The 18,042-nt window shown below is 39.5% G+C and overlaps 1 protein-coding gene across 1 annotated transcript in view; it reads left to right on the plus strand.

Moving 5' to 3' along the window:
• The window catches only part of C17H8orf34 (chromosome 17 C8orf34 homolog), a 344,433-nt gene that overhangs the window by 68,469 nt on the left and 257,922 nt on the right, over positions 1–18,042 (plus strand). Inside the window, exons 4-5 of the mRNA XM_059995457.2 lie at positions 1,487–1,615; positions 15,592–15,620. Of these exons, the coding sequence (XP_059851440.2) occupies positions 1,487–1,615; positions 15,592–15,620 (158 nt within the window). The remainder of the gene's footprint in view (positions 1–1,486; positions 1,616–15,591; positions 15,621–18,042) is intronic.

Consider the following 18,042-nt stretch of genomic DNA (forward strand, 5'->3'; position numbering starts at 1 on the left):
TTAATGTATACTTTGCATTGATTTTTTCATGATTATGTTAATTAGCCTTTTTCACAGTAGAGCCATAAAATAGCCAACTGTTAATTTGTTTCCAGAATTAATAATTGGCTTGTTTTTCTGTTTGCTTTGCTCTCTCTGTACCCATCACTAATGCTTCACCAAACTCTGCCTTAAAGTATATATTAAACACTCTCAATATGCTTAAATACATCGTGGTCTTCTGTCTTAGTTTTTATTTTATACTTTATTTCATTTAAGAGGTTTTAGAGACTTCTCTCCTGTAGTCCTTTGTCCTCTTGCTCCAGTCTTTACTCCTTAGTTTCCAGACTTTTTCTCAGCTCTCTGCTGAGACCATCCTTTACTGTCATCCCAAGACTTACCTTTGCCTTTTTCTTATGGAGGATTATCTGTTTCCTGAATCTCAGGTCTTTCCAGTTTTGGGTTTACTTATTTATTTTGGTGGAGCACCTCCATTAGGAGCTTTCTGTAAAAGAGCGCTTGCCAGATATAGTTCTGAGTCCTTACAAGTATCTTGATTGATTCTTTCATTGGATATAAAACTCAAAGTTAGAAGTGATCTTCAGTTGGAATTTTGAAGGAATTTCTCCTGTGTCTTCTGGGGCCAAGCATTGCTATGGAGAAGTCGGATGACAATTTGATTTGCTGTTTTTGTCCCTGAAAGCTTTTAAAGATGTTCTCTTTATTACCACTGTTGTAAAATGTTGTGATGATATGCCTTACATTATGCTGTGGGCATTTTATGGATCCTTCCATAAAGGAAGGCAATTATGTTTTTATATCCTTATTATTTTGGCATTGGTCCTCCTTGATTGATGCTTTCATGTTTAAATGGCATGAAATGTCCACTTTTTGGGGCATCTCTCTTCAGGGACTAGGTTTCAGTATTCTCTACCTTGCTAAATCCAGTTACCACTCAGTTCATTTTGCATCTTCCAAAAACAATTGTGTAGCTATTTCTTGCCTAGTGATGTCTTCTCTCTTTATTCAACCAGTTCTTTGATAAAAGAAAAATACCATAATGTAATTTTAGTGGGAATTTGAGGCAAAGTGAAGGTAAATAGAAGTATTCAGTCTTCTTTGTTTTATCAGAAGACAGCAAGAATGTCTTAAAAACATTTAACTAATTGCTCATGAAGAAGGTAGCAATTATTTTTTAAGCTGCTAAAACATAATAGAAAATATACTTTGCTTGTGTTTTTCCATGATTTATATAAATTATTAGTTTTACATCAGCACCTGCATTTTCTTTGTTCTATAAACACTGTCACACTTCCTTACTTGTTCAGTTAAAACATGTCTTAAAACCCAGCTTCATAACTTCCCCTCTGTTTGCTCACAAGAAAACCATTTCCAAACATTTTTGTTCTGTACACTGATCTTGATACAGTCTTTCACGTAATGATGAATAGTAAGTTTTTATCATTATGTAGCATGCTTATGAAGTAATCATTTTTTTTAAACATAGTGCCAAGGTCAGTAGATCATCCTAAGTGGAACTGGAGGACTAAACCAGAAAGCCGTGATTTTGATGAATTGAACCACATCCTTCAAGAGAGCAAGAAACTGGGAAAAGCCCTTGAGAATCTCTCTCGAAGTAAGTTTATTTACTTCATTATAATTGGAATTCCTAACCAATATTAAAGTAGAAACATTCATTACTATTACCAGTAACATATTTCCAACATCCTCATTATAACTCCATGAGGGATTGAGGAGTTCTAAGAGTGTGAGATGGGAAATGAGGACTGATCTTGCATGTTACAGGGATTCGTGGGAAGACTAGTTTATATAGAGTAGGGGGGGCTATAGACCCCCTCCCCACAATGGCTATTTGATTCCAGTCTCTTTACAGTGTCTTTGTGCATTACCCAGGTGAGCTGGACACCTAATGGTACCTTACTCATTCTTCTCTTTTGAACCCTGTTGTTTTGTGTCATCCCAGTTAATGCATGTACCTGTTCTTCCATGACTTTCTGATGTCTCTAAACTTCTTAAGGATAGTGACTGGGCCAGATTCTTCTTCGAATCCTCTCAGAACCTAGCAACATACCTTTTTGTAAAAGCAATGATCTGTAATCCTAGGGCCTGGGTCGGAAGTTTTGCTCTGCCACCTGTGAGGTGAATAACATTATGTAAATCATTAAACCTGTACGAGCCTTGGTCCTCTCATCTCCAGATCAGGAAGACATGATTCTGTGTCCCTCTTCTGATAGGTGAGAAGGTTTGAAATGATACGTTTCAAGTAAAAACTTTTAAACGTTATTGTTGTGAGAGTAGACAAACAAATATTTTGATTTGATAAATGCATTGTGTATGTAGAAATACTTATGTACTTTATGCTTTTAGAAGTGAGTTCAAGGTATTTCTATCTTTCTCTGGTTCTAAGTAGCTCTTAGTTTTAAAAATTAGGCACCTTTAGATGCGTATTAATGCTATAGCCTCACTAAAATTTTCTTCTGGTATTGTGGAATATTAAAGATTCTTAAATGGAAAATAGAACACTAGCAAATTGTAGTAGATTATATTTGAGGATCAGTATGTTTTGTAAAATAGCGTTGTGTTACTAGTTTCATGATACTTTTTTTTTAGTTAATTAATTAATTAATTTATGGTTGTGTTGGGTCTTCGTTTCTGTGCGAGGGTTTTCTCTAGTTGTGGCAAAGCGGGGGCCACTCTTCATCGCGGTGCGCGGGCCTCTCACTATCATGGCCTCTCTTGTTGCAGAGCACTGGCTCCAGACGCGCAGGCTCAGTAATTGTGGCTCACGGGCCCAGTTGCTCCGCGGCATGTGGGATCTTCCTAGACCAGGCCTCAAACCCGTGTCCCCTGCATTGGCAGGCAGATTCTCAACCACTGAGCCACCAGGGAAGCCCCCATGATATTTTTTAAAGTTAGAAATTTCCCTTGGTATATATTTTGGGAGAAGTTTATATATATATGTATATATGTGTGTGTGTGTGTGTGTATATATTGTATTATACTGTAATTATATATTTATATACTATATTTTATTGTATTACAATTTTATAGAGAGAGATTTGGTTTTTTCATACTTCTTAATTTATAATTTACTAGAGCCTTTTTTATTAGACTTTTGTGCAGTGAACCTGTCTCAGAAGTTAACTTGACTTACGATAGGGTCTCGTAATTTTGCCATTAGTAGAAACTCTTTGGTTGGGGTACGAGAAAATCCTGCTTTGGTCTGGATTTACTATTGGAGCAAATAATGATAAAGTGAGTTTTCAGCTAATTATTACGTTCATGAAAAGAACCTTACCTATTAACACGTCAAAGGCTGTATGTGTGCATATGTATGTATGTCTTACCCCTTCGGTCAGAGTCTGTGGCTCTTTATAGACTCTCAATTTATCTATAAACGTGAGTTTAAAAAAAGATTGAAGAAAAAGCCCAATTATTACACATCTTCACTTATAGTATTAGTCAAGTTTTGTCCTTTAAAACATGACAACTACCTTTTAAATACTTGTTATATCATTGTTAATTTGTAAGAAAGCACTTGACCACTAACTAAAACTTTTAAATAAAGGAGTTTGACGCAGTTGCCCAGATCTGTAGCAGACGTGTCAAGGTTCACGCTGCGGTCCGTCCCAGGAAAACCTAGCCTTAGATGGGGGCTCGCAACTGAGTCGTCTGAGCAGAAGCGAGTGGGAGCTATGACAGGGGTTCATTTAACGCAGGCAGGGAAGTCTGGAGAAATAAAACGGCTGGGGTAGCGGTTGATCAGGAGAGTAGAAGAGATGCAGGTTCGGGACATTACTCTTGGGACAGAGTCAGGGCCGGAGAAGTTGTTGGGTGAGTCCGTAGCTTGGCCAGGATACAGTGTCACATTCAGCGTCTGTGTATGTGATGTGTATGACGGAGAGTTGTTTTCGGCTTCACTGATCGTTTTAAGGGGGCTCTTTTTTGTGTGGCAGTAGTGGTGGTGTTTATGTGGCATAAGGGAGCAGTTGGTCACACAGGGAGGGGTCGCTCATTTCTCTGTATATGTTTTTTGAGTCTCTTTTAGAACAAGGTGCTACTTTCTTGGATGACTTGAGTTTCTGTGACTTTCGCTGAGATTTAATATTAACGTCTTGTCTTAGGCCCAGCATGTATCTAACTACTCAGTTATCAGTTCACCTGAGATGGTGATGTTTATGTACTGATCTCACTGCCCAGAATTGAGCTATTTAATCTCAAACTGTTCTTCCATCTTCCTGAAGGAGGATATGCTGTTCATTCTTGTTTGATCTTGTTTGACTCTTATGATGGCTGTGGCTTGGTAACTCTTTCTCTAATCTAATGATAACTTTATTAACCATTGTTTTATTTACTAGGAAGACTTAGGGAATGGAGTCTTTTCTCCAGTTATAGTCAAAAGGAATGTTCATTGTCTTGTTATTGTGGACCTTCTTCTCCTGTGTCACAGGAAAGTGTGAAAGTTTTTAGTGATCTCCTAATTTTCATACAGTCTCTGATAGAATTCTCTCTGGCAAGGTTGGTCTTTGCTTTATCTTAGTTTTACTTTCTGAAAGATGTTACATGCTTTTAAAGTATTTGTTATTTAGTTGAGATTGACAGCAAAAAATCGTTTATATCCCTCAAAATGGTAGAATTATTTCATCTCTACAGCTGTCAGCTTATGCAGACTGTACCATGCTCTTTCTGGCTTTTTGCAAACCTCTCGATGTAATGCTTTATCTTAATAAAGTCAGTCATGAACTGTGACACTCCTCATGCTGTGATTCTCTCCTCAAGGTATACGTGTTAGAATAACTTCAGTGGCTTGGAATAATGCCAGTTATTAGTTTTGTGACCTTGGGAATCTTTCTTAACCTGTCTGTGTTTGTGTCACCTTTACTGTAAAATTGCAATAATCATGGTACTATTTCTAAAGGTTTTGTGACTGTCACGTGAGATGCTGTATCTAAAGTGCTTGGTATGGTACCTGGTATGAAATAATTGCTCATTAAATGTTGGATATAATATTCAGTTTCTATTATTGTGTAACAAATTACCACAAACTTAGCAGCTTTAAAGAGTACAGATTTATTATCTTATGATTTCTGTGCCTCAGGAGTACGGGTGCGGGTTAGCTGCATCCTCTGCTCAGGGTCTGGGCAGGCTGAAATTAAGGTACCGGTTGGGGCTGTGATCTCACCTGGGCTTGGGGTCTTCTAAGCTCATTCTTGTCGTTGGTCAAATTCAGTGCTTGCTCTTGCAGCACTATGATCCCTGTTTTCTCACTGGCTGTTGGCCAGGGGCTGTTCTGAGACCATCCTCAGGTCCTTGCCTCGTGGCCTCCTCCTCTCGAAACAACAGTGCACTGTTTCTTCTTTGAAGCCACTGGGGCGCATCTCTCTGAAGGTTTGCCTTCTTTTAAAGGGCTCATCTGATTAGGTCAGGGCCACCAGGATCATCTTCCTTCTGGTTTACATAGTCAGCTGTTTAGTAACTAAATCAAGAGAGTGATACCCTTTCATCTTCAGTGGTCCCACCATGCAGACTCAAAGGGAAAGGACGGCACAGGTATGTGTCTTGGGAGTCGTCCTAGAATTCTGCCCGCCACAGATATTATTAGCCTTATTACTGTTTATCCCTAATAGCCTGTAACATGCCTCAGCTGAGTGCTGCCCAACAGAAATGTAATATGAGCCACGTGTGTGATTTTATATGTTCAAATAGGCACATTTCAAAAAAGGTAAAAGAATTTAAAATTAATTTTAATAAAATATGAACCCAGTGTGTCTAAATTATTTTCAGTTTAATTTGTATTCCATGTAAAAATTATTATTGAGGTATTTGATGTTCTTTTCCTTTCATACCGAGGCTTCAACAATCCGGTGTGAATTTTATTCTACAGCACACCTCAGCATGGACGAGCCATGTTTCAGATGTTCATTAGCCACGTGCGGCTCCCACATTGAGCACCAGAGCTCTACCTAATGTTAAAACAGACACACACAAAAGCCCTTCTCAGGGCTTCCCTGGTGGCGCAGTGGTTGAGAGTCCGCCTGCCGATGCAGGGGACACGGGTTCGTGCCCTGGTCCGGGAAGATCCCACATGCCGCGGAGCGGCTGGGCCCGTGAGCCATGGCCGCTGAGCCTGTGCGTCCGAAGCCTGTGCTCCGCAACGGGAGAGGCCACAACAGTGAGAGGTCTGCTTACCGCGAGGAAAAAAAAAAAAAAAAGCCCTTCTCTTGAGGTTGAGTTACCTCACACAGAGGTACGACAGAATTCCTTCTTCCTCTTTCATCCAAAGTTTCAAAAAGAACAGTTAACACGCATGGTCTCCACCTGCTCATCTTGCCCTCACTCCTCAGTGCGGTTACATACTGCAGCCATCATTCTACTCAGACCTTTCTCGCTGTGGTCACCAATTGAATCCAAGTTGTCAAACTGAATGAACACTCTTCCTCACCTTACAGAATTGCTCTGGTAGTTTTAACACCGTTGATTACTTTGTCTGCCTTCAAACTCTCCGATCTCTGAGTTTCTGGGACTTGGCCCTCATTTGATCGTTTCTGGATCTCTCCACATCATATCTTGTAGGTTTCATTCTGACACTTCTCTTTCTTTCCTGCCGCTATGAATACTGTTCCCACAGTTCATTCTCTGCCTCTGTTCTTTCAAATGCTCTCTGTGTCCAGCCTTATCCTCCCTCAGAGATTTAATTATCACCCCTACACAACTAACTCCGATAAGTGTATTTCCCATCCAGACTGTGTATGCTTTTATACAAGATGGTGGATATCCCACTGCCATGCTAAATTCAGTATATCTAAGTAGATCATACCTCCTTCTTTACTGTGACCTTTCTTCTTCATGCGTTGTCTCAGCTGTTGGCATCATCAGTTACTGGTTCAGCCAGCCTGGAGCCCTTCTAGACTCGTCTTTCTCCCTAACTGTTAATAATTAATTTCCAAGTCTTGATATTTTCCCTCTATCTTGGGTATGATTTTCTTCTCTGCCGCATTAGCACCCTCTAATTCACACTCAGCACCACTGACCAGACCATTGGTTTATCCATTTAACATGTTCCATTTTGTTTCATGTCATTCCTGCCCCGTGACAGAAAAAACAGGTGCAGTCCCTGGTGCAGTGGCAAAACAGGTGCAGTGACCTTGTGGCTGGAGGGATTACCATGGCCCTAAGTTAGGGGAGTCTTATGGCCAAAATCTCTGTGGCTTAATACAGTATAAGTATTTAGTCATTCCATATAGTGTTCCAGGGTTGCAGACAGTTCTATCCTGTTATTCTCCTATCTTTAGCACCTGATCCAAGGGTCCTGAAAGCAGAAGGAGACAATAGAGGATTATGGGGGTGGTTTCTCATGCCTAGAGGTGGAAGTGCTCACATGACATCACCCACCTTCTACAACTGACTGCAAGGGAGGCTGGGGAATGTAGTCTAGCTTGTGAGCCCAGGAGAAATACGGAAATAGTTTGAAGCATGAATAACCATTCCCATCCACACTCTTGTTTCTCTGTATCTCCAAACAGCCCTCACTGCAATCAGTGGGATGGATCTAGAGTGAAGACTTGGCACCACTTGTTGCAGACGTTCAAGGGCTCCTTAAAACCTCATAGAAGGTGCTCCATGCTCTGACCCTTAGTCATGTGTCCAGTATCATCTCTCATGACTCATCATCAGGCCACTTGTGCACCGGTAGCAGGGAAGTTTTTCACACTCAGTGATGTTTCTGCATTTCATGTATTTGCTTACGCTGAAATCACACCCCCACTTGCCCCAAGCTCATTTCTGCTCCTCTCTTTAGCCTCAGCTCAGATGCCACTTGATGGTTTAGTGCTGCTGTCTTCCTGTGGAATGGATCTGGTACCCCTCTTTCTGTGCTTCCGTACTTTGCTCTGTACACGCTGAAATGCTGTGATCTGCTTTCACAGCTCTCTGAGCTCTGAGCTGCGGGGAGTCCAGGGGCACCTGGACTCCCCAGCATGCAGCACAGTGATCAGTGCATAATTCAGTCCCAATTCGCTGGGCGAGTGCCACCTCTGCTTCCGTTTCTTCCTGGTCCATCTTCTCCGTGACCCCTCCCTTACTCTTTCTTCACTGCACATCTACCTTCTGCTTCTCTAAGTGTGGGCCTTTGATGTCATATCACATAGGTTTTGGTTTTGATATATTTGATTTGTTTGCTGAGACCTTTGGCTTTAACTGTGGGCTGTCTATTAAATTAAACAGATAGGTAAGCAGGTGGGAGCCCAAGGCTTTTCTGAGCCTAAGGCCTTTGCTGCCTTTGGCAGTTTTCTGCGAAGGAAGGCTATGATAGGATGAGTATCTTTAGCCCATTTAGACATTGGTCTACAGATTGTAGTTCATGTGAAACACTGGCTGGAGCTTTTCCAAGGAAAAAAGCCCAGCTGTTGGGAGAACAGAGGACAGATATTTATGCTCTGTGACTGATAATAGCCATCTGGACTCAGCCAGGAAAAAAATAACAGAGGACTTTTTTAGTTCAGCAATCGTGAACATCCCCCAAAAGTCTCTTCTGACAAACAGCCTGAGGAGTTAGGGAATAATAGCCTGTGAGTGAAAATGGAAGCAGATGATGTGGTCATTGTTTGTTCATTGCATGCAGACCTCAAGTTTACCTTTTAGTAGGAGAGACAGTTGTGAAAAGCAGAATTTCAAAGCCTTGTAAGGAGACGTGTGGGAGCCTTCAACAAGGAGGTGTAGGGCCAACGTGGTGAAGAATATATCTGAGTAGAGTCCGTAAGGATAAAAAGGTAAAGCTAAGGTAAAAGGAGAGTGAAGATGTGTCATGAAGTGGGAGGTTCCTGACAGAAAAGCATGTGTGTAAAAAGAAGGAAGAAAATTCACAGAAAACTTTCAGAGAAAGAAGAAAATTTTGTACTGTTGATGCGTTAAGGGTGAAGTGAGTAATAAAGTCAACGAAGGTGGAGGTCTAGGTGGCAGGGGCGTCGGGGGTGAAGATGATCCTGTGTTTCCGAACGATCACTCTGGTGCCACGTGGAAGATGGAATTGATATGGTTCACGTCTCAGGGCGAAAACCAGATGAAGAGAGCCTGAAATAGAGTGGTAGCTGCGGGATAGAAAAGAGGGAATGGTTTAAGACAGGTATTGGTACTGGTCAGCTGCGTGTTAGCAGCCAGGCCGCACGGCAGGAGGTGAGCGGTGGGCAAGCGAGCAAAACCTCATCACCTGCTCCCCGTCACTCGCATCACCGCCTGGACCATCCCCGCCCTCCCCCCGCATCCGTGGACAAATTCTTCCATGCGACCAGTCCCTGGTGCAAAAAGATTGGGGACCGCTGGTTTAAGAAGTGTAGAAGATTATATGGTTAAGACTCACTGATATGAAAGAGGTGTGAGGATAAAGAGAGAATGATGTGCTTAGATTGTTTTATTTTTTTGGTTTTGTTTATAATCAAGGTGACTGGGTGCTGCCTCTGCCTCAGATAGGAATTCAAGAGGGTTTGAGGGTGGAGGAGGAATGTTGTTTCGAACACCTTTGGTACATCCAAATGGTGTGGATAGCCCTCCTCTGTTCCCAGCAGTCAAGTGTGTGTGTGTGTGTGTGTGTGTGTGTGTGTGTGCGCGCGCGCGTGCACGTGTGTGTAAATTGCTATTTGGAGAATAAATTTGATTAGGGATATAGGTACAGGAATCTTTAGCATATAGGGAAAAAGAGCCCTCCCCCAAACACATACCATCAGCATTTGAGATACAGGTAGAAAAGTGATCTAGTTGACACTGAAAAGGAATTTTCGGACAGGTAGGTTGAAAACCAAGGTAGAATGCTTTCAAAAAATCAGGGAGAGAAAATATTTCAGAAAATCTAGCTGTCCGAAGTGGCAGATAACTTGGTAAAAAAAAAAAGATGGCAAACACATTCATCGTGTGTGCAGCCGTCGCCAAGCTGTGCTTCCACTGTTTCCTGCAATAACAGGAAAAGCTGGAAATTAAGTATCTTTTATTAGAGAAAGAAAAATGGATAAAGAAATCACGGTACATTCACACAATGGTATACTTTATAGTCATTAAAAATGATACTGTAGAAAATAGTTACTAATATAAAAATAGAGTTTTATACAAAAAGCAGATAACAAAATAGTATGTTTGCCTTTAATTTTGTTTTATATATGCATATAGAGGCATACCGCATTTGTATGTATGCCTGTATACGCTCAAAAAATTCTTTGGAAGAATTCACAAGAAACTGTTATCCTTATTTATGAGTGGAGACTTGTTTTCCTTTTCCCTTTATTATATTTTTTATTTTGTTCTGTGATAAATATGTATCGGTTTGACCAAATGAAATCAAATAGGCTTTTTGCAAAAGGCAGAATCGGGGTAATCTGTCTTTACAATTCTGATATCATTGGGATTTTTTCCAATAGGGAGTCAGACTTTGGAAAATAGCTACTTCCAGTTTATACCATATGAATTTTCTGATCTACTCTCATGAAATGAATTACACTGACTAAGCTGTAAAGAATCGTGAAAATTTGCTACTTTCATTTGTCTTAGCTGCCACCTGATTCTAACTCTAGGGCTAACCTGATGCCTGGGAGAATGGAAAGCTTGGTGGAGCAGGTGGCCCCTGTTTACTTGATCTAGCGCAGCTTGGAATGTGAGAACTGTTTTGGAAGAAATTCCTGATACCACTGAGACCTCTCTGAGGGTTGGAATAAATGGAAAGGCCCATAATTTGAAGGACACAAATGAAAGTATCCAGATAGGTTTGCAGTACAGCAGAATCAGGAACCAACCTCCGATATGCCTGTGGGAGCCCTTGCCTCTTTATCTAGAAGAGAAGCTTAGTTTCTGAAGGAACTCATTTCCCCCTGTTCGTTTCCAAGAAGCCCACTTCTATCTGGGACACCATTGCTGCCCTAAGCCAAGCCTCTCTGGCTACTCTGAAAGGACAGTGTCTCCTGTAAGATCTCACTTGGGCTTTTAGGAAGACCATGTGATCCAGTGTGCATCAAGAGTCCCATAATCAAATCCTGGGCCTTCTTTCCTTACAACATATTGTGGCAACCCACTGTATTTTCTCTCGCAAATTCTGTTCCCCACTGCCCCTCAGTTTCTATAAAATTTAAAAATATACCTTAAAATATGATGGATTTTGAGAGTTAATGAAGTGCCTAAAAGTTGTGAATCTCATCTCAGGGAATAGCTGTGAATGTTCTGCTTGGCGCTGGGAGAACTATCCTGGCTACTCAGTATGAATGGTTCTCATTAGAGCTTCCTGCTTCTGTAAAGAAGCGTGTCTTTAATATTCTTTCAATAGGTTAAGCTTTGATTAAAATCGAAATACAAAAAGTGAATAATATTCTAGGCAATTTGACATGGATAATAGAGAGCCTAAAGAATTATACAATGTATAGTATTTATTTAGATAAATTCTTAGGTAAAAATCATCAAAATATTTAAATGTTAAGAAAATATAATAATAGGTATCTGAAAAAATATGTAAGACCAGACATTTAGAACGATTAGAGGCATCATTTCTTCCCCAAACCAAGTTCCCCATTTAGTTAGTTTGAGCTTTATTGTGGGACTCATCACTTCTTATACTTTAATATGTCTTCATAGCAACCTTTGTCTTCATCTTAATTTTCCATTGGTAAAATTTCTTGGCCCTGCACAACAGCTTCTGATACTTGCTAAAATGGACAGTGAACAGAGGATGTACGGAGCTAGCTCACAAGTGAGGTGCAAGTTCTGTGTGACATGCATTTTGACCATTCAAGGTCGTTAAGGCCTTTTGACTTACTTACCTGGAAGTTCTTGGCTACACTCTAGATAGGTGAAGTATTGCTGCTATCTTTATGAATAATGGATTCATAAGTCTGAGGTGTAAAAGAAATTTAAAGACCAACTGATAACTTTCTAAAAACTGAGTGAGGAAACTCTTTTTGCAGGGCCAAGGGCATTAATGCAGAAAGTTAAAAATAATCAAGGGAGTTTCAGAAATCTCAGACAATTGGGTAATGGGTTATTTAATTCCAGATATCTAATTTTTATGATTTTGGATGAGAAAGAAAATTTTGTTTTATGTATCTATTCTCCCTTTCTGTCTTTTAAAATAGATTAAGTCTTTTAAACATTTATTTTTAAACAATATATTCAGTTCTAATCTTGAAATCGTACTGGAAAGGAACATTTTTGTAATAATTGTATCAATGTAAATATAAGCATTTGAAATATATATTTGGCTTCTATAAACTGGACTGATATGTTTACATAAACCATTTGGTACTGTATAAAATTCCTACATTATCTTGAAATCTGAGTTATTCCAGGTGAGCCTGAATAATTTCATATATTTTTTAAACCCAAATATTCATAAGTGTGTGATATGCTAGACCTCTAGACATGTTTATCATTGCTCAGAAAGCTGTGGGATCTGCCTGTCTCAGAGGTACTCCCTACTGTAGACTCATTAGAATATCTCAGAGTTCTTCCCCACACTCAGTCAGTAGTGATGCTGCCCCGCTGCAATGCTCCCTTCATGAAGCGTTCTCTCCCTGAATTGTTGAAGCAGGTACCTTCATAATACAGCAAGTTCCTGAATAATTGTTAAGCTTAGGTCACCCCGAACCCCCAAAGTCATGGCCGGACTCTGTTTTAGTGTAGTGACACGTAAAAATTCTTAATTACCAACAGTTTTTGCCAAAGAAGAATTTTATAGAATACTGTTATGAAGAATTCATCTTGAATACACCTGTGTTTCTGGTTTTATCTACAAGGGGAAGAATGATGCCATTTGTTGAGATGAAGTAGGGCATAGTATTTTTTCTGCTTTGTGTGTGATTAATTTACTAGTTTAGTGGACTGAGATGATAGAGCAACTGGTAAAGTGTCCTCCACAGACACTCCATACCTAAGCAGAGAGGGGATCTTTACTCAGGTTCATTTTCTTGAGACTACTTTCAGATTTTCTCTTCCAACCCAGTTCATTCTTTCTTGTGCTTTGGAGTCTGCTGAACGCTGGCTTCAGTCTGTTCTTATTTTCTGTGTTTCCTTGGACTTCAGAATTTTCCTTGTCTCTTGGCCCAGGAAGGTGATAGTCATCATGACAGCAGAGCTAGAGACTGACACCTTGGTAAAGAAAAACAGACAGAGACAGGAGAGAGCAAAACAGCTGCTGAGAATGAAAGATAGATGCAGACAAAGATTGAAGTGGAAAAGAATCTTTTCAGTCCTACTTTCTGTTCAATTTACATTGATTTTATGAACATCCAGGAGCCTGAGGTTTGGAATTATTATGTGGAGGTCCATAGAAAAGCCAACTCCCAAATAAGGGCTAGGACTAGATTTGTCTGCAAAGGTTTAAATGAACCAGAAATCAGAAAGTATGCTAACCGCTGCCATCTCAGGGTTTCTCATCACTAGTCACTCCTAGTCACTCCTTTAGGAATAATAAAAATCATTTCAGTTAGAGGTGGAATTGTGCCATCAGTCTGTTGTTATTACTCTACAAGGAAGTAACAGAAACTGTTGAAGCATATCCTAAGGAATGAGGCTTGGTTTGAATATTCAGCAAACATTTACTGGGTTATGATCATGTGCTTGGATATGAACTGTAATGGGAGCAACGGAGATAAAAAAACGATAGCTGCCTTCAAATAACTTGATGGTCATAACTCTAAATCCTTAAGTCCTGTATTATGTCTCTGGCATATAAACCAGGCTTATACTGGAAGAAACTCCATGATGAAACCAAATTATGAAAGAAACCCATAACCCTTTCCTTCCAAATCCCCTCACAAACTTCATTTCCCTGTATTTCAAGAGCTCATTAAACAAAACAGAAATCAAGAAAAGCCTCATGCACTCCCTTCAACTAAGTTGAAGGAATTTAGTAATGATTAACTATAGATGGAGAAAACTAGCTTGGACCACCGGAAGATCCCACTACAGTTCTTTGGTGAATTGGACAAAAGACAAAGTAGCTCAAATTCCTTCCCTCTTCACCCCGCCAACCCACATTCTCACTGTATTCATTACGGTCAATAGGAAATGGTTTCTCTACAGGGTGTTCAACCATGTGAATTGTGAAGTAGAGGGAACACTCTTTTGGACACATTTTCTTTCTAATAACTTCTTCAACACCATCTCAGAGACAAGAAAACAAACTTTTTGCTGTTAAAAAAAACCTTTATTTTATTTCATTTATTTATTTTTTACAAAGAATACCCCCCACCTGGGGTGAAAAATATATCTGGTTAAGTACAAAATATAGTTTTTGTCATACAAAAAGATATACAATTAAAAAGCAACAAAAAAATGAAACCACCTTCAGCCCACATACTTTCTCAGGAAAGGGAAGATAGAGCTCAGTGCTCTGACACAGGACCGTGAACAAAGTGCTGAAGCTGAGAGAGACTGAGCCAGTGCTAGAGGCTGCAGTGAGAGAGGGGCTGTCAACATCCCTGTCTCCTAACACTGGGCAGGAAGGGAGCCTTCACGGCTTTTGTGAAGACCTGCCCTCTAGTTTCTCATGGCAACATAAAAAAAAAACCAAAAAACAACAACACTGGGGTTTGACACCAGCTTCCCTCTGTCCTATGTCCTAAACCTGAGGGCTGGCCACACCTGCTCCAGTGCCTGGCCACAGTGCCTGTGTGCAACCATAGGCACAGCATCCTTCAAACAGAAGGGGAAGTGAGACAATGGGAGGAGGATGTCTTTAGCCTGACGCGTTACGACTGAAATGCCCACAGGGATTCAGCAGCTGGCTCGGAAGAAAGACTGTGCTGGTGATAAAGATTTGCTGGTCATCACCATATAGAGGAATAAAAATGTCAGTGGTATGGGTTAGGTTACCAAGGGAAGTGTACCCTTGGCATTTCAGGCAAGGACTCCCTACCCCCAGAGAAGAGTATTCCTGTGAAGGAGACAAAGGAGAATAGAAAAGGTAGGGTAGCATTTCAAGAAAGAGAGTGGGGTTAACAGAGTCTCTCTCATCACAGAGAAATAAATTAAGGACTAAAACTTTTTACATTACTAACTTAGAACAATTTTGGAAGAATGGTAAAGACAGAAATTGGACTGATGTACATTGAGGAGTGTGTAGATGGGAGAAGGGGAGCTTGTGAGGATAGGGGAATTAAAATACATGACCTACAACCACCTTTCTGCCTTAATGTTTTATCACTCTAGGAATCTGAATCAGTTCTTAAAAGAGAACAAAATTGTAACAGGCTAAGTTGCACTTGATTGTCATTATCACATAAAGACAACATCTCTACAGTTGTCTTTGCAAGTTAGCTCTGCATTTAATAGCCTACAAGCTGGTAGGCTTGTAGGTGCCTGTTTTGTTTGGTATTTGTTTTGTTTTTGTTGCATCATTTGCATTGTTCCAGCAGTTCACGCTGTTACAGTGACTTAAATTTCTAATTTGTTTTCATCAGTAGGAAGGATGGTACCACATTATTTTGAAGCACTCTTAAAAAGAAAAAATAGCATGGAAAATGCACTAGTTCTACAAATTGGAACTTTCGTTTTTGTTTTTAAGATTGGGTTATTAAGGATTGCTTCTAAAACTTTTTTATTTCTCTCTCTCTTGAATCCCAGGTATTGCAATTTCAGAGGAACTCGATAAGGTACGTTGAACCATCTAATGAAAATAAAATATAGAACTTACATTTTAATCCATTGTCTAAATGAAAGAGTTTCTGAAACATAAAGTGTTCAAATGTAATTTATTTGGTGCTAACATTTTAAAACTTTCAAAGTTATATGCTTTAAGAAAGTTATTGCATGAAATATATAATATCACCTGTTCTTTTGAGTTGAGAGTTTTAGAATTTGGTTAGAGAAAGCTGAATCACTGTAATTACTGAACCACTATATTAAAAATGAAAACTAATATGAACTATTTGGATTCTGCCTGTATCTAGATGATGATGATGATCATGGTGATATGGAAGACACTTGTACTTTTCTATAGCTACCCATTAGAAACCTTACTCAGTCAGATTTTTTTTTTTAATTCCAAGATGCCAAGGGAATATCATGGTGCCTTGGACTGGGGTGATAGTTGTGAAGGTGGTGAGAAGTGATATGATTAGGAATATATTTTAACAGTAATGTCAGTGGAACTTGCTAATAGATCAGTTGCAGAAGAAATCAGTCAGTGATGATTCCTAGGTTTGGGAGATGAGCAAGTAGGTGAATTGTGGTGCCACTTGACAGCATTGGAGAACCTGGGGAAACAGCACATTTGGCAGGTTGGGGTGGCGTCAAGATTTCTCTTTTGAATTGTTTAGTTTGAGTTGTCTATGAAACATATTTATATGAGTTCTTGCTCATGAGTGAGATTTGATTTAGAGTTATACATTTAGGAGTCATTGAAATAGAAGTTCTCATTTTTTTTGGTCTTAGGACCCCTTTATACTCCTAAAAATTATGTAGAGGACCCCAAAAGCTTTAATTTATATAGGTTTCATTTATCAATATTTGCCATGTTAGAATTTAAAACTGATAAAAATTTTACATGTTTATTCATTTTAAAAATAGCACTGATAAAACCATTTCACAAAAATAACATTTTTATGAAAAATACTTTATTTTCCAAAACAAGATATTTGTGAGAAAGTGGCATTGTTTATACATTTTTGAAAATAATCTTTTTACTGTCTGGTTTAATTGAAAATTTTAGATTTTCATATCTGCTTCTGCATTCAGTCTGTTGTGGCTGAAAAAAAATCTGACATCGTATTGGAAAAAAGAGAAGCACCTAGAAATAGCCATCAGTATTTGGTGAACATTGGTCCAGATGTCTCTCTAAAGAGAAAACATATTGAAATTTGGCTTGGTGCCTAGATATATAGGTAGAAAGAAAGTGATATATAGGTAGAAAGAAAGTGCAAAAAATGGGATTATATAAGTCATGACATTTTAAAATAATAAACTATAAGGTAATAATTATAATTTACAAAAGCAATAAAGTTAGTATCCTTCTATTCCAAATAGGACTATACCTTTTGAGTTTCATACCCAAAAATACATTTCTGATTCACTAAATAAATGAAATTTATGAATGTACTTTTAAATATGAATTGATAGGGCTTCCCTGGTGGCACAGTGGTTGAGAGTCCGCCTGCTGATGCAGGGGACACGGGTTCGTGCCCTGATCCGGGAAGATCCCACATGCCACGGAGCGGCTGGGCCCGTGAGCCATGGCTGCTGAGCCTGTGCGTCCGGAGCCTGTGCTCCGCAACGGGAGAGGCCATGACAGTGAGAGGCCTGCGTACCGCAAAAAAAAAAAAAAAAAAAAAGAATTGATAAACCATCCTAATATTTTAAAATTATTTAAATTTCAATCTGTACTATGTGCAAAACCAGATTCTGACTATATACCATAGCAAGTAGAATAAGTGGCAGGTGAGGTCTTCCAGCTTTGTCCTGCTCTTCTAGTCCTCTGCTGTCCATCACTGTCTTTGCCCCAGCTCGTCTCCTCCTTGTACCGTGACTTTCCTTATAATTTGCAGAAATTTAATAATCCCTGTCTTGTATTTATTTTTTGTGTTCATTCTAAGTGCAAAGACATAATTATCACTATTTCTGGGTTCATTTTTTTGCTCCTTGCAGTATATTCTGCAAAGCCCTGCCTGCCTGAGCCATAAATTAGCTTGTGAGACTGTTTGGCCCTTGTCCTTCCCTTTTTTTCCTGGGCTCTGACTTGCAGCCTGGTTAGTATCTACGTCAGCCTTTTTTTTTTGGTGAGCTAAAGGACATACTAATTGTTCTTTGAACTGAAAATGGATTTCACCTTCATTGGATAAAAATGTGGAAGCCTTGACACTTGGTTAAATATCATCCTTAGGATACGTCGTCCCCCTTCTCACCTCCTCTCTTCTAAGCACTAGCTCAGGGGAGTTTCCATTTAACTAAGTTGCATAAACTGCAGATTTTCACTACTTACCTAATGTTCCCATTTTTGAAGACTCTGTGGAAATTGCTGAAATTTATTACATATTTATTATTTTTCAATAGGAAGATGCCAACTATTGTCATAAATAA

Source organism: Delphinus delphis, chromosome 17, assembly GCF_949987515.2.
Source record: "Delphinus delphis chromosome 17, mDelDel1.2, whole genome shotgun sequence".
Lineage (NCBI taxonomy): Eukaryota > Metazoa > Chordata > Mammalia > Artiodactyla > Delphinidae > Delphinus > Delphinus delphis.